The sequence below is a fragment of the Myotis lucifugus genome, unplaced genomic scaffold (genome assembly GCF_000147115.1).
Source record: "Myotis lucifugus unplaced genomic scaffold, Myoluc2.0 scaffold_3, whole genome shotgun sequence".
NCBI classification, from domain to species: Eukaryota; Metazoa; Chordata; class Mammalia; order Chiroptera; family Vespertilionidae; genus Myotis; species Myotis lucifugus.
The window spans coordinates 3,236,434-3,262,540 of record NW_005871051.1 but is presented as its reverse complement, the minus strand read 5'-3'; the positions used below and the strand labels follow the sequence as shown (position 1 = coordinate 3,262,540).

General features: G+C 44.4%; 1 protein-coding gene across 1 annotated transcript in view; it reads left to right on the top strand.

The window, feature by feature from the left end:
- The window catches only part of HECW2 (HECT, C2 and WW domain containing E3 ubiquitin protein ligase 2), a 241,822-nt gene that overhangs the window by 52,820 nt on the left and 162,895 nt on the right, over positions 1-26,107 (top strand). Inside the window, 1 exon segment of the mRNA XM_023759762.1 lies at positions 21,682-22,005. Coding sequence (XP_023615530.1) covers positions 21,717-22,005 — 289 coding nt within the window. The 5' untranslated portion in view covers positions 21,682-21,716.

The following is a 26,107-nucleotide window of genomic DNA, read 5'->3' as shown; positions in this document are numbered from 1 at the left end:
CTGACCTTGACCTGTCTGTCCTTGACCTGACCTTTTTCTCTTCCCATTTCAACTCCGTGCTCTGCCTGTGACTCAGTGTCTCTCAGCGGCACCTGCTGGAGATCTCGACTGCGATGCTTCACAGATAACTCACCCGCAACATGCCCGGGATGGAACTCATCATTTTCTTACCGCTTCTCTTTTCCAGCTGCTCTTTTTCTTGGGATCCTGCTCTTTGGAAAACGAGGGGCGGGGCGAAGGGGGGGAGGTTGTCTGGACTCTTCCTCCTCTCAGTCATGGATTCCCCAGTCAGTCACTCCCAAGCCCGATGGCTTTTCCTCCTTAATAACTGGTAGCTCTGTCTCCCCCCACCCGCTCCTCACTGCCCGTGACCTAGAATCCTGCGGTAGAGCCTGCAGTGGATCCCAGCTTGCCACCCACTCAGAGGACAGTCTGCCACAGTGAATATGTAACCTTTGTGCTTGATCCCCACCCCATCACTTCCATGGTTTTCAAGATGAAGTTGAAACTTTTGAGGGCACATTCGAAGGCCTCTATGATTCGCTTCTTCAGGTCTCATTAGTCTCCTGGTTGCTGTTTGTGACACACCTCCCCCATCCTGAAAACCCGTTCGCAGATGCACACACGCACTCTCACTGTTCCCTTCCCTGGCAGGTGAACTGTGCAGTTCCCGGGACATGCCATATTCTAGCTTACTCTTTTGTTTCTGCTTGTTGATTCGGTGAGTCTAGGGGGTGGGAGCAGGACACAGCTGAAGCATACCATGTTTTCTGTATTGAACATGTCCTAATAAATGGTCCTCTGCTTTGAGACTCCGGCTGTGAGAGAGATTCATTTACTCAGTCTCATGCACTTGAGAGAAGAAATTAGGAACTTTAGTAATGCTTTCATCAAAAACTTATCTATCCTGGGATGACCTGTTCCATCCATAATGTACCTGGTAGGAATTAACCCTAAACACGTAGTCAGCAATGGAGACACAGTGCAAATTGTTCGATAAATCTTTCCATTATCTGATAGGAAGTGGCAGATAGCCCTCTACCGAAGCTTTGCACCTTTTGTAGAGATGAGTAGCTCCCTCACCACAAGTCACAAAATAGATGTCTGCATCAATGGGCACTGCCAAAGGCCCATGACCTTTCCTGAGGTTTCTGAGCTGGTATCCAGCTGAGTGTTTGTGAAGGATTCTTGGAGAAGGCCTTCTGTGGTCCGGTATGAGAACATTGCCATCTTAGGATAGCAATGCCCACTCTCTTAGAAATATATCCATTTCCCTAATTTATGGCTTTATGATATTTGTAGAATCCACCTACCGCTAATTCTGCTTCTGCCAAAATGCAAGCCTTGTAGTAGCCGGCTGCTGTGTTTTCTTACCCTGTCTGCTCACTGCTGAGCTGATCCATGATCCATGGGACTAGTCATCTCATTTCCACTAAAAGGTAAATTTAATTTTTATTATGCATTTCATAAAACCATATCCTTTCTGTTATGAATTCAGCTGGCAGTTGGCTTAAACGCCGAGTTTACTTTGAAATGCAGCCTCTTTGAACAGATATTTATATAATAAGATGATACTCCTGGGTTTTATATAGAGCCTTTCTCATCTAAAGGGTCTTTGCCACAAATTTTCTTTGTTGGCTCCTGCAGTTGGTTCTGGAGAGATTCTGGCTGCGCTGTAATAGGCAGAGCCCCACCCCCTCGCCCGCGCTTGGTGCCGGGCCATTTTCTACACGAGCCCTGCCTGCTACTGGGCGAGTACCCGGCGCTGGACGGCGCTGGGCAGTGCTGACTCCGCTCGGGTCACAGCGCGCTCTCCGCGTCCCAGGCTGGGCCCTGATCCCACGCTGGATTTCTAAGGAATTTATTCTCTCTCTTTTTCTTTTCCCTTCTTTTAAAAACAAACACCCAGCACTAATAAATCCAGGCTCGGTGCTACCCTGGTTGGCATGCCTGTCACCCTTTATCTTGAAGGCTGACAGCGAGTTTCATCGGTAGAAAGTTGGCAGACAGCCTGTTCTCAGGCGGCAGCTTTTCATCCTGTGGTTCAAGATACTTTTCACTTAGAAATTCTCTCTTCAAAATCCAGTCGTCCTCTACAATTTCTGTTTTTTCCCTCCAGGGTTTGGGTATAAGTGACTTGGACGGGTGGTGGTTAAAATCGGTTGATGGTCATCTTGAACAGCGGTTTTTGGATTTTGTGCCCTGTCAGTAAATACTTATTTACACATGAGGTACACTTACCACTATTAAAGAGCATATTATAAATTATGTTATATAAATTAATATAAGTAATTCATACTTGTGTCTATTATGTGTACTGCAGACAAAATCTAGGAATCAAAAGGATTTTATGAAAAAAAGTCCTCATATTTCTTCTTGAGCTCAGTGCCCCTCACTTTACAGAGCACTGATTTAGAAAGCAAAGGATGATTCAGTGCACCCCAATTCTTTTTGAGCTACACCACTAATCCCAGTTGGATGTTTTTGAAGGGTGACGTTTTTAGTAAACTTCCGAATGAATATAACGAGTACAGCCTCTGGTCAGAATTCATTGTTCTGAGTTATCTGTTCAGGGAGTGTGGTTACCAGTTCACCCAGATAAAGTCTTCACTTTTATTATGAAATATTTAAGACATACAAGACGTGTCTACCACCTTAAAAATAAAACATCACCTTCCTCCTGCAGAGGGATCCTGTCTTCTGATTGGCTGTTTCCATGCACTTAGAGACCTAGGTTTAGCTCTCAAATAATGTGCTATTTTGCATTTTTAAAATTTTATGAAAAACTTGCATACAATATATATATAGTATGTATTTGTCTACAACTCTGAGCTCCTCCCGATAGTTTCAAATGGTTTGGGTACCTGCAGTCCTTCCCTCCTGCAGCCTCAGGAGTATTTCGTGCACGTGCCCCTCACAGCACTGTCTCCATCTTGTCCCTGTGAATGCTTTGGAAGTTCCCGGAGGTTGCAGAATCTTAGAATTGCTGGTTCTTACAAGTTCTGTTCTTGTCTTTTTTTTTTAATTCTTTATTGTTGAAAGTATTACATATGTCACCTTTCCCCCCCTTTGTCCTCTCCCAGCCTGCCCCTGCTCCCCAAGTTCTGGTTTCTTAAAGTAAAAGCTCATCTTACTATCTAAACTCATACCATCTGAACCCAGGACAGAATAGATTCGGATAACTTTTTGGAGAGGAGACATTTGGAGGGCAGTCAAAGAGGTATAAGTACTTTCCTCATGCCTTACCCGAAGCTGATGATTTGAGGTCCCTGAAGCTTGGGAAGAGATGTACACAGTGGCTCCCGGGCCAGTGGGAGCCAGCTCCAGCACACCACTTAAAGGGACCCCCACTTCCTAACTCAATATCCAAGTCTCAGCAACAGTAATAGGTTTGAATAACATGATTTCCCTCAGTATGGAACTCATGGGTGTGGTGGAGCTGTGGGGGGTCATTCATTGGTCCTCAATCATTGGATTTTTCTAGTATGTGGGTGTGATGAAAAGAATTCTTAGAATTTAGACTAATTTTCTAGTTTCTAAAAAGTATTCTTTTTAAGCATCTCTGTTATAGAGGGATTAAGAGGTGACGGGATTAGAGGTTATGAGTAAAGATGAATAGCTGCCCATTTGGACAGCCTATGAAAGCAATTCTTTGAAAGAATATATGCATAGCAGATATTTAATAAATATTGACCAGATGATTGATCTAAGGAAAGAGCCAAGAGAGAAGAATAATTCCTTCGTGCACTTTGGAATTGCACAAGGATAGAGGAATGTCAAACAAGGAACTGGAAAGCTTCATCCTTATTTGATGTCCTCTTGGCTCTAGGGTCAACCAGATGGCCAAGGATTTGCCTGGCACCATTATGAAACACGAGTTCGTTCAAGCTTAATAGAAATCTAGGTATTTGAGAAAGTGGAGTAATCTTTTTTTTGGACAAAGTAAAAGATAAGCAGGTTCCCTTAAGCAAAATTAGGTAGAAGAGCAGTAGAAGAGATGGTGAATATAAGAGCATCCTAAAAATCACTGTACAGTTTGGGCCCATATTGTCCTGGGCGCATGGTTATTTTTGTAATCTGTTCTTATTTTGGAAGGCTAAAGTCACTGAATCTAGTTGTTTTTTTTAAAAAATTTATGATAATTTTGAATTTGAATTCCCTAATTAAAGCTAACTACTGCTTCATAGATAATCCAGCTAAGAAAGTTGCAGCCTGTTGCCTTGAATAAACACAGCTGAATTAGGAAGAAGGCTAGCTTTGCCAAAATCTTATTTTATAACTTGAAGTTCCAAAAGCAATAGCAAACCAACTTCATAGCATTTCCCAAAATATTTCAACCCATATGCTTAAAAAATTACTTCCAAATACTTTAATTGTTAGTAAGAAACAAAATGCATTCTCTTAGAGCTGTGCTTTGGGATTGGCCCTTCATCCTCCACTGAGGTGTATACAGAACTGCCTCTCCAGGAGGGAGTTACCAGGACAGGCAAATGCCACCCCCTTCTTAGAGCAGTTGTTTTCTAGACAAGTAATCTTATCCTATTTGCAGGTTTATCATCCTGTTCCCTAGCATGTGCACATAACCTATGGACACAGACAATAATGTGATGAAGGCCTTGGGGCAGGGGGGAGGAGGCAGGTGCAGGGTGGAAGGGATCATTTGGGGGGAAAAAGGGGACATCTGTAATACTTTCAACAATAGAGATCAATTTAAAAAATTGTCAGAGCACTAACCCATTTGCCATCCCTGAATTCTTACAGGTTTGAGCATAGCCATCGAGGTCATTACAGGCTGAGTCTTTGCCTCAAGTTTTCCTTTGAGGTTTTCCCCTTCTTGATAGTTTTGTAATGGAAAGAGGGCTGAATATCTGAGTTTAGTCGTCAGAAACCTGTCATTTGATATCAAGAAAGGAAATAGGAGTCTGCTTTAGTTTGGGTGGAGCCTTCATAGTTGGTAAACACTATACAACACAACACAACACAACACAACACAACACAACACAACACAACAAAAACACCGATGATACTTGGGATTCTAACTCCTGGCAAGACCATTTGGCCCTGGATCCACACTGTATTTTTCCCCTCCTATACAACAGATCCAGTTTTTCAGGTGGGAATTCTGGGGTATATTCAAAGGCCCTAAAATGAGAGTGAAGAGAAGGCAATAACAGCTGGTGATAACGTGGCAGCACTTGCTTTTTTTAGGTGCCATTTTCTTAATGGAACTGTTGAAAGATCCAAAATGAAATAAGGACCCCCAAGTGGGTGGAGTTTTACTGTATCCCTCTGCAGAAGGATTGGTAAAGGAGCTTTCAGAAATATTTTAAGAAGCGTAGAGATGGCTTTAAAAGTGAAATAAAAGGACTTAACTCCTCAGAGGCGGAGGAGGGAGGCTGGGGAGGGAGCTTAAAATAGTACTTACCCTCAGTTCTTCCTGTGAAGCTGCCAGCGCCGTTTGATTTTATTTCTTGGGTCCAAATGAAGCTCAGATAATGGATGCTGCTGATTGGTTCAGTGGCCACTGTGGATTTTAAGGAAAGAGAGTCCCTGGACAGGTGCTGTTGCCGGGCGGTTGCCGTGTAAAATGCGGGGAGTCTCAGGGGGAGGAGGGCCTGATGGAATTCAAAGAACAAAGAGAACAGGTGGTCAAGTTAAACCACTTTGGAAAGGGTCTCACTTTATAATGTAAAATAGGATATTGCATAAGCAAGTTTAAAAATATATATGTTTTTATTGATTTCAGAAAGGAAGGGAGAGGGAGAGAGAGAGAAACATCAATGATGGGAGAGAATCATTGATCAGCTGCCTCCCGCACACCTCCTACTGGGGATCTAGCCCGCAACCTGGGCATGTGCCCTGACTGGGAGTCGAACTGTGACCTCCTGGTTCATAGTTCGATGCTAAACCACTGAGCCACACCAGCGGGGCTTATATGAGCAAGTGTTAAGCAATGATGTCAGCTGTCTCTCTGCAGTTACTACTGTTAACAGTCATAATGAAAGTGATGCCAGTCTATGTTAGTATCGGAGGAAGCCTGGCTCCATAGTTTTTAATTTTCATTTCTATTAAAATTCCCACTTTGCTGTTACAATTAAAATTAAAAAAAATATATTTTGTGCAGGGTTGCCTGACGATGCTACTTTGGATCTGTTTCTATTTATTCCCAAACATTTCAGACACTAGGGCATTTCTCTCTCTTTCTCTCTTTTAGGAGAGCTCATCTCAGGCTCAGTGACCCATGCTAACAATTACACTTGCTAGAACCAGTGCCCGTTATAATAATCACTGCAGCCTTGCGTTTGTTCTAATCTCACGGAGGAGGTGAGGCGTCCTTTCTATACCCACAGGGCTGCTGTGGTCCCTGGTGATGTGATCACTTGGGAGGCAGACGTGGGTGACTGCGTACACCCGTGCCTAATTGCCAATAGCGACTACAGAACCTTCTGCCAGGACTCGGAAGCCCGGGCGTGAGTGCCTGGGCAACTGGAGAATCTGCCATTGCTTTCCCTGCTGGTGGGAGGTGGGAGTCAAGAGGTGTCTCTCTCTCTCTCTCTCTCTCTCTCTCTCTCTATTGAAAGTCCTCCTGAAGCAGGGGACAATGAGCAGGTGAGAGCTGCGTCCTCCGGGCGCCCTTCGCCATCTGTTTCATCGGTGTAGGCCACACCCTGCAGGCTTTTCCTTTTATTTCCTGGTCTTGCCATTTGCTCACCACTGGGTCTCCTTAGCTTATACATTTCTAATGTAGTTGAGATGATAGAGCACGGCTGTTTTGACCTGATTGATGGCCAGTAATACTCACACTGCTAAGAATGATGAAAGATCATTTTATTTTTTCCAGTGTCTTTTTTTTTTTGGTGGTGGTGGTGGTTAGGGATTTCTTCAAGTTAAAAGTTTCTCATTTACTAAAAACTCCAAACTGCTTTATAAATAAATGGCCTTAAAGAAGACCTATTAATGAAAAGGAAACCTGTTCTGGTTACATTTCTGGGAAGTAGTGATTATATTGTTTTAAGATTCTGTTTGGCTGAGACCTGATTAAAGCATAACCAGGAATTGGCCATCTGGAAAGCACTATTAACGGAGCCAGAAATGTCATTGTCATCTTGAATCATTTAATAGAATTTGCACTGAAAAAAAATACGGTGGGTTGAGTAGAATCCAAAGTCTGCAAAAAAGTCTGGTCTCCCTACTTCTATTCATTTTGGGGAGCTAATTTATTTTGCCTGTCTGCTCATTAGCAGTAATTCCTCTATTACTTATGTGCAGAATTTAACATTTGACTTTTGTAGTCCTGTGCTGGTGTGTTTTTAATGTCTTCCCACTGGACTGTAAGTTTCTAAAGAACCTGAACGGAGTCTTTTTCCTTTTTCCATGTGTTCTTCAGTGCCGGACATGGTCCCGGACATAAAATAAATGTGTAACAGACACCTAGTACTTAGTCATCTGGACACACATTAGGTCAATGTGTTTACATTCTCGTTATCTTCATCAGCTGGTTTCATAGTTTTCGCTCTGGCGCTTTTCAGAGACTTGTATTGTTTTCTTCAGTCAGTACCTAGCAGTGCCAAGTCACAGATTTTCATTCAAGGGGGTGAGGGTGGTGGTGGGGTGTAACAGTTTTGTGGTTATAGTGGGTTTTTCTTTATTTATTTAAGACATTTTTTTATTGATTTTTAGAGAGAGAGGAAATGAGAGGGAGAGAGTGCTAGAAGCACTGATGAGTGAGACTCATTGATCGGGTGACTCCTGCACACCCCCTATTGGGGTGTCAAGCCTGCAACCCAGGCATGTGCCCTGATTGGGAATCGAACTATGACCTCTTGGTGCATGGGACCACACTGGGGATCGAACTATGACCTCTTGGTGCATGGGACCACACTCAACCAACTGACCCACACCAGATGGGCTATAGTGCGTTTTTGAAAGTTCGTTGTGTGGAAAAGGAAAACAGAAGTAGGGAACATGATTGTTCTGATGTAAGCGAATCACAGACTTACATGTTTGTAGAGCTGGGAGATGCTTTGGGAAGTTATATGGTCCTACTTAGGTGAGGTCACAGTTAATAGAAGTCTGGAATTGGACAATAGTGTGAGTAGGATGGGATAATTGATTTATATTATTTCTGGATTCCCTGACCCAGTTTGTGGAACGTATTATTGTGTGGATAGATATCTGAGAAACGCACACATTCTTTACCAGTGTGATATTTAAAAAAGAAAGTCTTTTGCCCGGCCAACGTGGCTCAGCGGTTGAGCATCAACCCATGAACCAGGAGGTCACAGTTGGATTACTGGTCAGGGCACATGCCCGGGTTGCTGGCTCGATCCCCAGTACGGGGCATGCAGGAGGCAGCCTTTCAGTGATTCTCTCTCATTATTGATGTTTCTATCTCTTCCTTCCTCTCTGAAACCAATGAAAACATTAAAAAAAAGGAAAGTCTTTCAAAAGATCTTTCATATGCTGATATATTGAACAACTCTGCAAGATGACCTCACATGGAGCTACGATGACAGGTGCCATTCCATGTAGGTGAGAAATGCGGCTCATAATTCCAGGTCTACTAATTTGAACTGTAGGAACAGAAATCATATGGCACTCAGAGACTCAGTGGTGTTATTCAAAAAGGAAAGGATTAGACCAGATTCTCTCTGAGAGTTCTTTCAGTTCTGAATCTGGTGTTGAAATGAAGCAGTGGTCAACATGTGGCACTTGACACAATCAAAGCTTTATGGGATCAGAGTAGAGACGGATGTATCTAGTGTCTTACCAAACGTGTCAGCAGCTCAACACTCAGAACTTCATGTCTCGACTCCGTACCGTATCTGTTCATTAGGCTCTATTGATGCTTCTCCAGATGATTTCTACTTCTCAGTCTTAATTTGGATATCTCTCTTCTCCGCTTGGAGCTCGTTCAAGGCATAGGAATACCAGGAATAGATGCATATGAACCAGTAGACCTACTATTTAGGAATCTTTGGGTCCTTCCAAATGAACAGCCCATGCACAGGTGTTATCAAAGAACAGCCTGGACGGTGTGGCTCAGTGGTTGAGCATCGACCTATGAACCAGGAGGTCGTGGTTTGATCCCTGGTCAAGGGCACATGCCCGGGTTGTGGGCTCGATACCCAATGGGGGGTGTGTAGGAGGCAGCCGACCAATGACTCTCATCATTGATGTTTCTCTCCCTATCTCTTCCTCTCTGAAATAAATAAAAATATATTTTTGAAAAAAGAATAAAGGTTGTTTACATTTGAAGCATGTTTTGTTGGAAAGTGCTATAACTGCTCTATTGGGTAGTTTTGTTAAATTGGTGTATTTTGCTTCACTTTACATTCCATTCCTTCGAGAAGTAAATCCCGAGTTTCTTAGCCATGCTCACTGCTGCTCAGGGCAAGTGTCCCAGAAGGGTGAGTAGGAAGGCTGTCTGGGCGTGCTTCAATGTCATTCTACCTGGGCCTGTGCTCTGGGATAGGATGACTCTTATTTGCTGATTATGGTGATTTCCAGGAATCCACCTCTCACCAGTCAAAGCTCCAAAGTGTCAGCAGCGCCGGGGCCCTGACATTTCCCTGTCTTTCCTCAGGGGCCAGTTGGTCAGCCATGACTCCCAAAGGACCCTCTGCAGTCCGTTTATAGGGTGCTCTTGGAAGACGGGGGGCAAAGGCACTGTGCAGCCAGTGGGGGGCAATGTTTGGTGATGGAAGATGATGTGTATGGTACCAGCTCATAGCATGAGATCTGGCACATTTTCAGTCCTTAGTAAATATGTTATTATTCTGCTTTATAACTTTGCCTCTAGGTTTATAGACCGTAGGCCAGCAGCAAACAGACGTATGTATGTTGTTAAGACTTGGTGAGGTCCTCCAGAATATGGGATTTAGTTTAGAGTTTTAGCGCAGTGTCCTCTCTGTTGTTTAATGTGGGGAAAAGAAGCTAACTTGCTCTGTTATCAGAGTATCCTCTCGTTTTGTGGCTTAGCAAGTAGGTCTTAATTTGTATGTGGAGGATTTTATATTTAGAAACAATTCAGGCTCCTTTTCAGAGTGTGGGATTGTGGGATGTGGAGAAATGTCATTATTGCCTTTTGAATTTCTTTTGCTAATTCACAAATTAGAGTAATATAATAATTTTTATTCTATAGTTTATATTTCCAGTTAAATATTTTTGGTGTATGCAAGATTAGTTAGTAAAATTTATTTTAACTTAAAATATCGAAGAAGACTTTTCCTCCCAAAGAATGCCAAAATTTAGAAACAGCGCAGAACTTGTATTCCAGAATGCTTGGTAAGAAAAATGTCTAGAAAAAATTGTCTACACATTTTATAATTTTTAATTTTCAAATATTTTAAAAATGTTTTTATTACTGTAGAGTTATGAATGAGATAAGGGTATTTATGACCTTTAATATTATTCAGCTTTGTTTTAGAAATTCTAACCAGTACAGCTCTCCTCCCAAAATAAATCAGGAAGATAGAGAAATCACCATTAGTAAATGATATGATTGACTACTTAAAAAAATAGGCCAAGGAAATGAAAATACTTATAAAAATTAAATGAAATGGCCTATGTTTAATCCCAGTAAGAATCAAATAAATGCAACTTAAACAAAAATGAGATTTGTTTTTACCTTTCAGATGGACACTATCTAATATAATATGAGCAAATATTTATTGAATACTTATTGTGTATTAGGTGTGTTAGTAACTCACTCATTAAAAACAACCGTTGCCCAGCCAGTGTTGCTCAGTGGTTGAGCAACCCATGAACCAGGAGGTCACCATTTGATTCTGGGTCGGGGCCGGGTTATGGGCTCCATCCCCAGTAGGGGGCATGCAGGAGACAGCTGATCAATGATTCTCTCTCATCATTGACGCTTTCATCTTTCCTTTCCTCTCTCTGAAATCAATCAATCAATCAATCAATCACCCTTTGAGGTAGGTATAAAGATGTAGCCCCTGTTTTATAAAAATCTGCAGAAATGTTGAGTAACTTCCCACGGCCATGGAGTGAGTCCAGGACTGAGCTGGGAGCTGCGTCCAGCTTAGATGCTAGTTCTAGGACCCGTCCTCTTACCCACTGAACTGCCTCCAGGTTGGAAAGCATTCCGTGTCGGGAAGGTGTCTGGGAGGAGACAGCCGGCCCTCCTGCACTGAAGGTGTGGGGGGTGTTTCTTGCACCTCCTTTCTAAAGCTTTTGTGGGAACGCTCTTCAACACCTTACGATCTAGCAATCCCACTTCTAAGGAAGTAGCCAGGCAAGTGTAATAATAAATGTGTGAGATGTGTGTGCAGTATGGTTTATAGCAAACATCTGAATGGCCATGTTGAGGGAGATGTTTAGCTACATTATGGCACATCATCAATGGAAAGTCTTACGACCGTTTAGAAGGATGATATGGTGCTCTGTGCACTAATACGAATACCTGCATGATGTTTTGCGTGGAAAGGAGCAGGTGACAAAGCAGTCTGTGCTGTGGGGCACGGCCTCATCTGTACGTCTGACTCGCTGTGCGTGTGTCTATAGACCACAGCGCCGTGGGCTGGCATCTCTGGGTGGTGACATTGTGGCTGATAGCTATCTTCGTTATCTTTTCTCATCTCTTTTGAAATTTTATAGTGGGCATGTGTTATTTTTATAATTGGAACAAAGCTCTAAAAGTTTTTTTTTCCCTTATTCTCTGAACTCTTCATTTTCTGTGAAATTCGGTTGGCAAGTGTTACCTGGGGTTCATGCTTCCTGAGTGCATGGCCGTCTTTTGCATGGAGCCCTTCATGAAGCTCCCCAGTGACGGATTCCCTGCACTGAGCTGCCCAGAGACGAGGTGTGCCGTCATTAGGGGGCGCTCATGAGCTTTGGATGTGCCCTGACAGGCAGCGCCCACCCTCGCTGGCTCCAGCTCCCTGGTTTACACGTGACGTTTTCCATAACCTGCTTTATATAAAGAGAGAACTCTGTTTGCGTAGCTAAGTAGAAACTGCCACTGAAAATGAAAGCAGGTGATATTTTAAAGCTGCCTTTAACATCAACAAGTGCCATTAATCATCAGGAATCTTTGGCAAACAGTCAAAATATTTCTTCCGTGATCATATATGCAGATCCGAATCAGCGAGTCCTTTCCTTCGTAAATCTTTGATGGAAACCCTCGCAAAGCTGTGCTCCATTGCACACCCGCCCTGGGTTTAGTCTGGCTGGTATTGAGGCCTGAAGGGAGTGTTTATTTTTTACTTAGACGTTGAGCACATTCGCATAAAACTACTAATTTAGTGGGCTACGTTCTCTCAGAGTCTTCTTTAGGAGTAATTCATTGTCTGACAGACCTCAGCATCAACTCAGCCAGAGACTGCCCAGCCTGTGTGGCTCAGTTGGTTGAGCATCGTCCCATGCACCAGGTTGCCTGTTAGGATTTCCTTTGATTCCCAGTTGGGGCACATGCCTGGGTGTGGGCTTGATCCCCAGTAGGGGGAGTGCAGGAGGCACCCCATCAGTGTTTCTCCCTCATCGATATTTCTCTCTCTCTCTCCCCTTCCTCTCTCTGAAATCAGTAAAAACATATTAAAATAATTAGATTAACGGGGTAACGGATAAGTGCATAGTGTTTTGAGATCCCCCCCCAATCACAACCAGTTTTATTGATTTAATTTGTTTGAAACTATTATGTAAAGCCATGGAATCTTTTAAAATTGAATAATGTAGCAGTCTAAGAAAAAAATAGATATTTAATTTTATTTATAAAAAGATTTATGGATTTATTTATTTGAATAGATTTTAATCTATGGATTAAAATGCTTTTTCTTATAGTATATTGAATTTGGGAGCAGGAATCCAATTTCTATAAATTTGATAAGTGAGAATATAACTTGACTCATGGAAGCAAATGAAATTTCTGAGCGTCTTTAGAAAGAGATTGGCCATTTTACTTGCAGTCATATAACTTTAATTGATATATGACCTAATTAAAATAGGTCTGTCCTTATTTTGTAAGAATGATCTGTTCTCTAGCAATCATTCCACCAGGCTTCAGACCATACTCCATTCGTATGTTCTCATTTGTTCCGGGGGATGGAGAGGAGGAGACGCTAACCTGCTCTGTGTGAGGACTTAGGCCGTGATGGCGAACCTTCTGAGCTCGGCGTGTCAGCATTTTGAAAAGCCCTCACTTAACTCTGGTGCTGTGTCACATACAGAAATTTTTTGATCTTTGCAACCATAGTAAAACAAAGACTTCTATTTTTGATATTTATTTTATATATTTAAATGCCATTTAACAAAGAAAAATCAACCAAAAAAAATGAGTTCGCGTGTCACCTCTGACACGCGTGTCATAGGTTCGCCTATCACTGACTTAGGGTCTTGGAGTGAGCGGGGAGCATCGGGCACTGAGAGCCAGTGTGTGTGCGTCTGTGCCTTGGGGTGGAGGGAGCTGGTGCTGCAGGCAGGTTCCAGACGTGGATCACCAGTCTCTTTCTTCCCCGTTTCTAGGATAAGCCATCACCATCTTCCTTTTTTTTTTAAAAAAAAAATATTTTTATTGATTTCAGAGAGGAAGGGAGAGGAAGAGAGAGAAACATGAATGATGAGAGGGAATCATTGATTGGCTGCCTCCTGCACGCCCCCTACTGGGGACCAAGCCCGCAACCCGGGCATGTGCCCTTGACTGGAATCTAACCCCGGACCCTTGAGTCCACAGGCCAATGCTCTATCCACTGAGCCAAACCGGCTAGGGCAGTCACCATCTTCCTTTACACAAACTCAAAGCCATGGAATGTGACTCAGCACTGACACAGGAGAACTGCTCATCTCAGCTGACTGCAGGGTTTCTCTTCTTTTTTTTAAATATGTTTTTATTTATTTCAGAGAGAGGAAGGGAGAGGATGAGAGAGAGAGAAACATGGATGAGAGAGAAACATCAACTGGGGATGGAGCCCTCAACCCGGGCATGTGCCCTGACTGGGAATCGAACGGTGACCTCCTGGTTCATAGGTTGATGCTCAGCCACTGAGCCACGCCAGCCGGGCCCTGCAGGGTTTCTAAGCACAAGTGCTTGCTCAGGGGATCTTTTAAATATGTAGTCAGTATCCTGTAAGGATGGATGGGTGCGAAGAGACAGGCACAGGAGACGCGATGTTGGCCGGGTCTCACTCTGGAAGGGCTCCCAGCGGGAAGCCACGCTTTCGGCCTCTGTTCTGCCTGCTCTGTCCCCGGCGGAGCCCGCGGAGCCTGTCCCGAAAGAGGGAAATCGAGGCGTCTCAGCAACACGATGGGCTTGTAAAGTTGACCGATAATAGCAAACCTTTGGCTCATAACAAATCAGTAAGCTAGGTCTGCAAAGCTCCAGAAGGTGGACCAGGAACGAGAAGGGGAAGGCGGGAGGAAGAAGGCGAGTCAGGTGTCAGGTGACCTGGGACTCTGCTGTGGGGCGGGATGCGCTTGGCACCTGCGTTGAAGGCACTGGCTTTAAACCCTGTAGATCCCCCAGTTGTGTGGGTAACGCTGGGTACCGCACGATGGGGCCTTGTTATGGAAGCCACGAGAAGCTGTGGCATACGGGAGGGCAGCAGGCTGTAAAGGCGCCAGTGTGGGCTGAGCTGTGCCACCCATCAGCTCAGTGCCTTTGTCTGGAAGTAAGATCTGGAATGCGCATTTCCATCACAGGGTAGCTGTAGAGTTAACGTGGGGGTGAGGGTGGGGCAGGAGAGGCCAGAAAAGCAGGCCTATTAAAGTCAGTCACATTTCATAGAAAATAGGGTGAAAAGGGTTGGATTTTTGACAAAAGTTCGAATTATGGGAATCAGTTTATCTCACAAAAAATGTAGAGGATAGTCACAAATATGGCTTATTTATTAGAAGGAAACAGAACAAGTGACGTGTTGAAATTTTTAGAGGGTTGGAGGGTGTTAACTTTTTCAAGACAATGGTATGATAACACATACTGATATTTGTCTTTCTCACCACAGTCATGCGAGTCACATTACAAACACTACACGGGTGTGTATGTGTGTGTATGTGTGTGTGTGTGTGTCTGTCCCTTCCCACGGCCTCTCTAATCCTGTAACATTAAAACTGCTCTTCACTTTCTTGTCCTTCAGGTGTCAACTCTTCTAACCTTGCCAGACCCTTGTTAATCTGTGGCTTTGCAATGCGATTCAAGTTCTTTTTCACAATCCCTTTCATTGACTTTTCTGAATTCCTGAATCTTTTGTCAGTTCATGCAGCTCCTCTTTGCCATCAGTTTATTGTTGGACTGTCGGGATTCCACGAGTGACAGACTGACACTGGGCTGTGACAGGCAGGCGTCAGCTGTCATTGCGTGGGAGACATGGTGGAATGCGGACCATTTTAAAAAGTCTTCAGTTCACTGTTTTGTGTGTGTGTGTTTTCTTTTTCCTTTCTTCTTCCGCTCCTTAATTGAGTGGAGGTGGATAATGACTCTGTAGCTAAAAAGGGCCTCTTCTTGGTCAAAAATGTTTGGAAACTCGTGCTATGAAAAGGCAAGTAGTCCTCTGGGGAAGGCTTTCAGACCTGTTTATCCTAATGCTTGTATCGAGATTAAACCCGGTATCATGGATAAGGGGGATCAAGCTACGGAAAGAACTGGGGCTCTGCTGTGGAGGCAGGAGGTTGCTCAGCACCTGCATTTACGACATTGACTTTAAACCCTGAAGAGAGATGATTTCGTCTTTCCTTAACTCGTATTTTGCATGTTGATGCTCAGTTAATTTTTTTGGTTCTTCTGGATGATTCTCTATGCCACTGGGAATCTCTGGAATTATGTGGCTTTTTCACCCTGACCCCTGGAGCCGCCCTTCAAACCCATGCCACCCTCACCTCATTGGGCTCTGCAGGGCCTGCTGACTCCAGGCCTCAGCTCCATCAGCCTGAATGTCACTGCCTGTGAGAGGCCTGCCCTGCTCACCCTACTGACACTCGGTCCCACCCCTGCCCCTTTGTTCATCTCCATCATGGTCCTTTAATGAGGCTGTTTAGCTTATTGGGAGTGTTGTCGTAAAATGCTCCTGGGAGAGAGTACATGGATTGTCCGGGGGAAAATAAGAGGTCAGAGAGGCCTGCTGGGAAGTGATGGTCTAGATCCGTGGTCGGCAAACTTCGGCTCGCGAGCCACATGTGGCTCTTTGGCCTCTTGAATGTGGCTCTTCCACAAAATACCACGTGTGGGCACGCGTACAGTGTGATGGAAACTTCGTGGCCCATGCGCAGAAGTCAGTTTTCGGCCTGGACGAGTCTATTTTGAAGAAGTACGTTGATATTTGGCTCTGTTGACTAATGAGTTTGCCGACCACTGGTCTAGATGTAGGACGTGAACTTGGCTTGGTGCTGCTGTGGCAGTGGGGATGGAAAGGGAGGAGCATGAAGGTTTGACAATGTCTTTTGTGGGTATAGTGTGCAGGCTACCATCACTAGTGTTTATATAGGTGTGACCTCTGGTGTTTCATGGAATAAACAATTGTATTTAAGCGCGCTTGGTTATCTTTTTTAGCAGCTTTCGACACTCAGTAACTAGAAGCTTATGTTTTGTGGTTTCTCTTTGCAAGGAAAACTTTCCCACACAAATGTGCTTCAACCCACACAAAATAATGCAGAATTCTGAAATAGCTGAATTCCTTTGACCAACTATTGGTAATTATCTGCAGCTTTAGCTGAAGATTATGCTTTGGGATGTGTTCATGCAAAAGAAAAAAGGCATTGTTCCCCCTAAGGATATAGAGGGAGTAAAAGTTTAATGTCTTTCAGAAGAGATGACTCTAAAATGAATTGATTCCATTTCCCTCACATAACTCGTCAGTATTTGCGACTAGACAAGCAAACCACCCACAGGACTGGTTATGAAAACAAAGAACCTTTCTTTTTTTAATTCATACCTGGATAGACCATGCCACTTCCTCCGCATTTACTGAAAAATAGGTGGAATTTTAAAAAGGTCTTGAAAATATATGAAGTTTTGGTTTCCACTTTCCTAATGTGACATGATGTTTACAAATGATTCTTGAGATGAAGTTTTGCCCTTCTTGTTTTAATAGCATTTAAGAGGTATAGATCGATGTTTAAAAAAATTGGTGTCTGTGCCAGTGACTATCATTCCATGAAGGGACTCCTGACAGTCTGTCCTCCACTATTGAGATAAATGAGTAAGATGCTGCCTTTGTTCTCCCCACACTCGCTATCCTATATTCTTTTTTAAAGTTTTTAAAATATATTTTTTATTGTTGATAGTATTACTGATATCTCCCATCCCCCCCCAGCCCCTCCCCCCCTCCTCGTTATCCTATGTTTTTATTTAAGCATCTGTCCTTTTGGGCGCTGACATTTTGTTAGTGTTTTTTTTCATTTTCCTTTATTTTTGCCCAGCGTTCATTTCCTCTTCTGGAACAGCTCACTTCTTTTTGAGGCTCCGCTTCTCTCCCACCGCCTTGGGTTTCTGTAGAGTTGCTGTGGCTCATCAGGTGTCATTTGATAAAATCGCCGGGAGAAAAGCCTTTTCTCAAAGGACAGCAGCCTGGAGGGAAAATTGCGCTTTCTGACACTTCCAACCTCGAGGGAGACGTGAGGGCGGCCTCCGTCAGCCCAGGCTCCCTGTCCAGTGCCCTGAAGTCATGGGCGTTGACTGGCAGGCTGTCTAGGAGAGATGCTTCTGTCCTTAAGGGTTTTACCAGCACCTCTTGCCGGGCAAGCTAAGCACTGGTTACGATTATGTGTGACACACACCGAGAAGTGGCTGTGCTTTCTCTGAGCAGTGGGCACAGGGGACACCCACCGGGGAGGGACCGTGGTTGGCAGTTTGGGAATGGATTTCTTCGTCTCAGATGCCAGCTGGATGGGTCTCTGATTTCCTAGATCTCTCTCACCCCTCCTTTCTGCAGGTGAATGGTCTTTAGTCTTTTGACATCAAAATAGTTGTTCCCCCCCTTTTTCTCTCATTCATGTAGTAAAACACACATGGAGTTTGAAGCGTAGTGTAGTTGAACAAGGTTGTGCGCGCGTGCGTGTGTGTGCGTGTGTATGTGCGTGTGTGCGTGTGCATGTGCGTGTGTGCGTGTGTGCGTGTGTGAGCATGTGCGTGTGGGTGCGTGTGTGTGCGTGTGTGTGTGTGTGTGTGTATGTGTGTGTGGTGTTTTTGGAATTTGAAGGGTGAAACAGGATGCTAATTATTATTATTGGTTTTATTTATCAATGTCCAGCGTAGGGTAAGATCCGGGCTGCATTTCCAGTCTGTAAAAATCACTTGATCATGAACGTGTTCCCTTCAGGTGAGCTTTAGTGAATTGACATTGACCTCCAGATGTTTTAGCGAAAGTATTTTAAGAAAAAACCCTTGCTCCGTGTCTTTGTCATCTGGTACCGCCTGTGTCTTCTAAACAAAAGCTGCTGCTTTGGGCACGAAGTTGTTTACTCAGGTGTTTTGCCGTTTGCTTAGTAACTGCATCTCCCTTGACCTCTGGAAGTCAAGGGGTTGCGTGCTCCGTGTTGCGGAGGCCGGTGTCTGTGCTGGGAGGGCAGCGCAGTGCAGCCCTCATCACAAGTAGGAGAGGGAGGGCTTTGGGGAGAGCTGCCTCCTGGGAAATGGTGTCCGGAGGGTTATCTAAGAGCTTTGAAGAACTGCTTTCTGTTTAACAGATACGGTGGGGACGACTCAGTTTTCCTTACTACGTGGTTTATCTTCTGAGCTTTTCAGAAGAGCGTGGATAATATTCTGAAGAAAATTTGCCTTTCTCATTGCAGAAGGCGTAGATATGAAGCCAAGAAGCCAATCAGGAATTTTTAGATTCCAGTAGGAAAAAATGAAAAAAAGCAGCCATTCTGGTTGGTTGAGTAGCACTATTTTTTTCATATGCGAACATTGCATTGATTAAGGTAGTTCTAGACTACAATTTTGAACTATAAAATTTAAAGTGGTTTGATTTTTTTTTCATTTTTATCAGACTTTGCAAATTCATTTTTGCATGGTGTTGGACATTACCTTTCCTATAAGGGAAAAATGAAATTTTCCAAAGCAGGTTTGGTTAATAGCTGCTCACTGTCATCTAGGCATTCTGACTTTATTTATTTTCTGTTGATCTAAGTTGTGTAAAGTGAAACATCCGAATGAGGTTTTTAAACACTGACCTAATAAGCCTTTTAGAGATTCAGTGGCAGGGTCAATTTTAATTAGTAGATACTGAGGCCGTTATGAAGCAGAAACTTACATTTGAATATTGGTTTTATCCCTGGCCTCATGATAACCAGGAACTCACGCCCACCCTCATGGGAGTCTTTGGGACCTAGTTACTGAGATACAGTGCATTGACTGCTAACTCACCCAACACGGTATTGAGTTTTCCCAGCCTTACCAATGTTTCTGGGATCCTGTTGTCCCTTAGATGCAAAATCCAGAATTTAGTCCTAATTTCTTTTTCACTTTTACCCCCTGTATTCAATCTGTTGCCAAGTCTTTGGGCTCTTTTTTTTTTTTTTAAAAATTCCTGATTGCTATTCCCTTTTTGTGTAACTGAAGTCCATTCTTCAGCATTCAGTGCCAGATGCCTTAGCGAACCAGGTAGCTGCTAATTGGCTCCCCACCTCTGCTTTCCTCCTCCAACCATCAGCCCTACTACTTGCTCAGATCAAGTTTCCCAGGCGTAAGCTTCACGGCGGACTCCTCTGCTCAAGACCCTGGGGTGGTCTCTGCCCGTTACTCTTGGTGAGGTTCCCACTGACTGACTCCCCGTTCTGTGCCGCAGGCCCTCCTCCTCCTCCTCCTCCTCCCTTCTCTCTCTAACCCGCACCTCACCGCGTGCAGTCACCAGTTCGGGAGAGGTGGGCTCTCCCGAAAGTCCTTTGACGAGTGGGTTGATAGGAAGTCGGAATGGCATTTTTATGCAGAACCAGTTCCTTAACCGCTGTGGCTGAGTCACGAGCTGTGTAACTCAAAGGCCTGTGGATCCCGGTGCAGCTGATGTCTGAGCTCTGGGAGCTGGAAGCCACGTTGACTAGGGGGGCGCGGCAAGGATGGGCGGCTTTTCTCCTTTGTACTGAGCACGGGGTCAGCCAGCACCAGAGAGAGCTGATAGTGTGTTTCGTGTGTAAAGATGGTCTTCTTTTTATTGTTTCCTTTTTAAAAAAATTAAATTTATTGGGGTGTCTTTAGTGTTTAACTTCTGTTATCTGTTTTTCAAGTCCTAGTGTTACTCTTCCCAGACTCTAAGCCAGAGAGAGCTACTCCAAACTAAACAAGGCATTAATTCGGTGATTATAATATCTTCCTATTAAAATAACAGTAGTTGCTTTTAAAAAATGTTTAGAGGATTATATTAGACATACAGTATTAGTTTCAGGTGCATAACATAGTGATTCAACATTTATCTACCTTACAGAGAGATCACAAGAAGTCCAGTAAACATGTCATATGTAATTGATGATGATACTGATTCTATTCCCTATGAGCAGCGGTGGCTTATCATTGAGCACTCACTTATGATTTTTCTCTCCTCACAATGGTCTTGCAGGGCACAGTAACGTTACCTCCGTTTAGTAGGTGAATCGATCCAGGCTGGGTGAAATGTAAATATATGAAGCGATTGACTTATAAACTCAAGACTTACGCCCAGCTGGTTTGGTTCAGTGGATAGAGCGTCGGCCTGTGGACTGAAGGGTCCCAGGTTTGATTCCGGCCAAGGGCAAATGCCTGGGTTGCGGGCTCGATCCCTATAGGGGGCATGCAGGAGGCAGCCAATCAATGATTCTCTCTGATCATTGATGTTTCTCTCTCTCTCCCCCTCTTCCTCTCTGATATCAATAAAGAAATATATTTTAAAAAAGACTTGCAAATAACTTGTGTATGTATCTATTTCATTTGTCAGTTTATTTTGTTCATTAGGTTCCACATATAAGTAAGAAGAAATAGATCCAGAGACATGAAAGCATGGAACTGACGAATCTCAGAGGGAAGGCGGGCAGGGATGGGTGGGAAGACATTAACCCAAGAACTTACATGCATATATGCATAACCCCTGGACACAGGCAATAGTGCAGTGAAGGCCTGGGGAGGGGGAATGGCGGGTGTGGGTGGTGAGGGTCATTGGGGGAGAAAAAGGGGAAAAACTTTCAACAGTAAAGATAAATTAAATAAAGAAAGAAATAACTTGTATATATTTGTGAATGTCTTAGAAAGAGTAAGTGCCGTGCGTGTGCCGGGTGCTGTAGTTTTAACTATGACGGCCTCTGTGGTTACGGGAGGGGCTCCTGAAAAAGACTTGAGTGAGTTACATTCCCATGCGAAGGAAACCGAGCAAATGAACTCGTCCTCAGTGGTCTAGTTCACCTGTTGGCATGTGCCAGATTTTTCTGTCCTGCTATTTTGAAATGTAATAGCAGCAGCGAATACTTATGTGATGGGGGCGTGGGGGTGGGTGGGTGGTGGAGGAGAGGATGCCGTTTCTGCAGGAGGAGGACACACCAGGGATGGCCGAGAAACCCCTGCTTCCTGACTTGCTGGGCGGAGCTGGGCGGAGGGAGGTCGAGGGCCTTGCCATCCTCCGGCCTCAGCGGCCTCTGACGCCATCAGCTGCCGGTGGAGTCTGGGCTTAGTTCTGAAGCCGGGATTAGTGCAGGGCCAGGCACTCACCCAAGGCTTTGTGTCGCTAAGTCCTGTGCTGCGGCCCTAACGCTGTGCTTGCCTGTCCCCAGCTGTGTAGGAAGCCACCCTCGGAGAGGCGGCCGGGATGGCCGGCTCGGCCCGGGAGCACCTGCTCTTCGTGCGGCGGCGGAACCCCCAGATGCGCTACACGCTGAGCCCCGAGAACCTGCAGAGCCTCGCCCAGGGCTCCCGGCCCGAGAACATGGCCCTGCAGCGGGCCAACAGCGACACGGACCTGGTGACCTCCGAGAGCCGCTCCAGCCTGACGGCCAGCATGTACGAGTACACGCTGGGCCGCGCCCAGAACCTCATCATCTTCTGGGACATCAAGGAGGAGGTGGACCCCAGCGACTGGATCGGACTGTATCACATCGGTGAGTCACGCCGTGGGCCTGCTGCACCCGGGCCACGCGCGTCCCTGCGACACTGTGCTTTTCTGTATTTTCTCCTGTAGACACGCTCACACGGGTCAATGAAGACAGCGGGGCCGGGGAGTCCTGTCTTCCTGGTCGGAGGAGGAGAGACAACAGTATAGGTACCTTTGCTGATAGGAAGTCTGTGGTCACATCTCTCTCCTAATTAAATTCCCAAATCTGCAGATTTTACAGTTTTTTCCCTTTTAAAACTTCTTATTACCCTTGAGGAATAGTTGCACTTTGGAAAGAGGTGGCTGTTAGCATTTATGGATATTTTTAAATGGACGGAGAAGATAATCTAGAGCAGTGGTTCTCAACCTTCCTAATGCCGCGACCCTTTAATACAGTTCCTCATGTTGTGGTGACCCCCAACCATAAAATTATTTTCATTGCTACTTCATAACTGTAATTTTGCTACTGTTATGAATCGTCATGTAAATATCTTGATATGCAGGATGTATTTTCATTGTTACAAATTGAACATAATTAAAGCATAGTGACTAATCACAAAAACAATATGTAATTATATATGTTTTCTGATGGTCTTAGGCGACCCCTGTGAAAGGGTCGTTCGACCCCCAAAGGGGTCGCAACCCGCAGGTTGAGAACCGCTGCTCTAGAGTTAGATAACGGATTGGAAAAACTGCTCTGTGTTTCCTGAAGGTTGAATTTCATTAAGAACAACTTGCAGTCTAAAGTATGAGTTCAGAATTCTTTGATGTGTCCCCGATCCATTAGGTGAAGAAAGTGTCATATTCTTCTAACATATGAGTTAGAAATAGGTTGCTCTGTGTTTTTATAAACGAGTCCCAGCTCTCTTTAGCTAATTTGTATTCATAGGTGGGCAAGTGATGAATAACAGTGTCCCAGAAAGTATGAAGTCTGCTTATTGGAAAGCAAAGGTCAAAACTTTCTCAGCAGCCAGTAGGAAAGCTAAATCAAACTTGACAATGAAATCTAACATTCCCCAGCATTGGAGAACTTGTTCACTGAATGAAGGGAATTAAAAAAAACACTTAACATTAGTTATTTTATTAGAAAGACGACATTGCTTTCCATGTAGATTATAAACCAAGCATTTTGGGAGGGTTTTGTAATAAATAAATTAGGGGGGAAAGACTGGTTTATGGCCGTGCTTCTCAACCAGGGCGATTCTGCTCCCAGAGGACATTTGGTGATGTCTGGACACGTTTCTGGTTGGTACAGCTGGCGGGGGAAATGGGAGACCAGGGATGCTGCTAAATCTCCTGAGACGCGGAGGACAGCCCCTCACAACCAAGCCTTACCTGCTCCCAAGTGTCCCCAGTGCCACTGTTGGGAAACCCCGTTTGAGGCAAAGTGACAGACATCCTTGTTGAAATCGTATTCGTGTTAAACCCACTGTGCTCCGTGTTTCTCCGGGACCAGGAATTTTAAATTTATTTGTTTGTATTTACTCTTGTATCTCTAAATGTTTCATCATGCTGGATAGCAGGAAATCTAAGACAACAAAAAACATCAATGACTTTTTCTTTTTTTTCTATCTCTTAAGACAACAACAGAGGGAAAGTCTTCAGCGTTCAACATTTCCCCCAAGTGCGTTTAAATACACTTTCAAAGTGAGGCAGTTCCATGACGTAAACATGATATTTTCATTTATGGTACCTTTTAGGTTCACAAAATATTTTACTTTTTGGCAGTAACTCTTTTGGTTCTTATGTAATTTCACCCTTTTGGATTTTATAAACTTTTTTTCTTTTTTTACTTTTCTCATAATGCCTTTTCCTTCCCTCTTATTTTAGATTTTGCAATGCTTAATATGAGAATATAAATAGCAGACTGTGGTTTCTTAAATGCTTTTTATGTGATACTAGAGCCCCGGTGCATGAAATTCATGCACTCGGCAGGGGGGTGGAGGGGTCCCTCAGCCCAGCCTGTGCCCTCTACAGTCCAGGAGCCCCGTGATGGATGGCCCCCACAGAGGGCGGCCCCGCCCACCCGCTGCAGACCGCTGGTCGGTGGCCTGGGCCTCCCTCTGCAGGGCGATCCTGGGGCGACGGCCAGGTCCCCGACCAATTGCATCATACCCACCTTGGCTGGCCTGGCACCAGTGGGTGTTATAGCATGGTTGTCCAGAAGGTTGTCTGGACGGTCGTTTTGCTGTTCGGTCGTTCAGTTGATTTGCATGTTACCCTTTTATTATTATAGATTTCTTTGGGACATAATCAGTTTTATTTCTTTATATGGGATGATTTTTCGTGGGTGTGAATGACTTAATCTGTGAGATGCTAGAATCACTTAAGACATTGACTCCTGTTACTCCAGACTTTCTCCCCTGCCTTCCTTTTTGTTTCCCTACCCCACTTGTTATATTTCTCTATCTAGATTAATTCGAGAAGGAACCAAAGAATTCATTTTATCTCTGGGTGACCAAAGCCACAAAATATTTGTGTTCTAGAGGCAGAAATAGAGTCAGAGTTTTAAATCTGGAATTAATCTAAGGATTGAGCTCAGAAAGTAGAATTGGGACATATATCTCCTTTTTAAAAAAATATGCTTTTACAAAAAAATATGCTTTTATTGCTTTTATTGACTTTAGAGAGAGAGGAAGGGAGAGGGACCGAGAGATAGAAACATTGATGAGCGAGAATCATCTATCTGCTGCCTCCTGCATGCCCCCAATTGGGGATCGAGCCCGAAACCCAGGCATGTGTCCTGACCGGGAATCAAACCAGCAACCTTTTGGTGCACAGGACGATGCCCAACAAACTGAGCCACGCCAGCCGGGGCAGGATGTAATATCTTAAGTTGTATCCATGTGGCAACCATAAGGCATCAATCAAGAGGAATACAAGCTAAGGATGCATAACAGAACATTAGAAAGCGCTTGGGCTGGTGCTCCAAAGTTCTTGCTATATGCGCGAAAGTCTTCCCCTCTTTGTTTAAGTGCTAATTCATGAGGCTTTCTCATCCCAGCAGTTATTCCTACCTGAGCTGCTGGGGTGGCTGTACAGAAAGGCGAGAAAGGGCAAAGGAGATGTGCCAGTTGCTTTTCAAAAGGCAGGGCGAGGGGTGAGCGGGCTACCTTGGTAGTTACTGCTTCAGGGAGAGCGTGTGGGGAAGCTTGGATAGAAGTGAAAACCGCTAAGTTGTTTTGAAAAAGGCAAAGCAAAAACTGCTTTGCAAACAGTAACTCCAAGTCGTGGGGAAACTTTGAAAAGCTGAGTAGGACTACTAATAATCGGAAGGGTCTTTCGAGGGAGTCATTGGTAACTTGAAAACATGCGCGTTTTCTTGGGCATTATGAAATGAGGACAGGTGAGGTGCTGCTACATTTGGAGAAGACCTGAAAGAAGAGGAAAAACACAAGACCAGGAGGCGGAAAAGAGTTTTGGGGTCCAGTTACCAGTATGTCAGATTTACGAGTGTCAGGGCAGAACAGCTCTCGAGCGCTCTGTGAAATAGATGTGCTGATTGTGTAGGTTTCATAACAGCAGCACGGCCGTCAGGAATAGCTTCAGATTTCTATACCTCGTGGTGGGAAGAAGCCGCTCCCCTTAGGTTGTGCCCTGAGAATCTGGGCTGTCTCCTAGCAACGCGTAGCTTTATTTGTGGAACAGAGAGTGGTCTCTATAGAAAGCAGTCCCCAAGGGGAAGGGCTGGGTCGAGCATCGTGCTGGCGAGGTGTCGCTTATTGGCACGCTCTGCATTTTGATTGTGTTTCTCTTGGCTTAGTGTTTCTGCCTCTACAGTCTGAGTTTTTTATTTTTTATTGTTGATGCTATTACAGATGTCTCCCACCCTCCTCCCTCTGAGTTTTGGTTTTGTTTGGCGAATTGTTATAGTCTACACTATATAACTCACTCCAGCTGACTTTCAGCACTACGAATCTGGAGGGAAAATAGATCCTCCTGGATCAGACACATCCATCTTCCTCTAGCCGTTTCAGGCAGTACATAGGTCCTGCTGGGAATACAAAGAAAAGCGGTTGAAAGTATCGACACCATCTGGGGAAACTTTGGGTGTAAACATGGCTCTGGAAGCGGATGCTAATTACCATTTCTCACAGAGACCCCGAGGC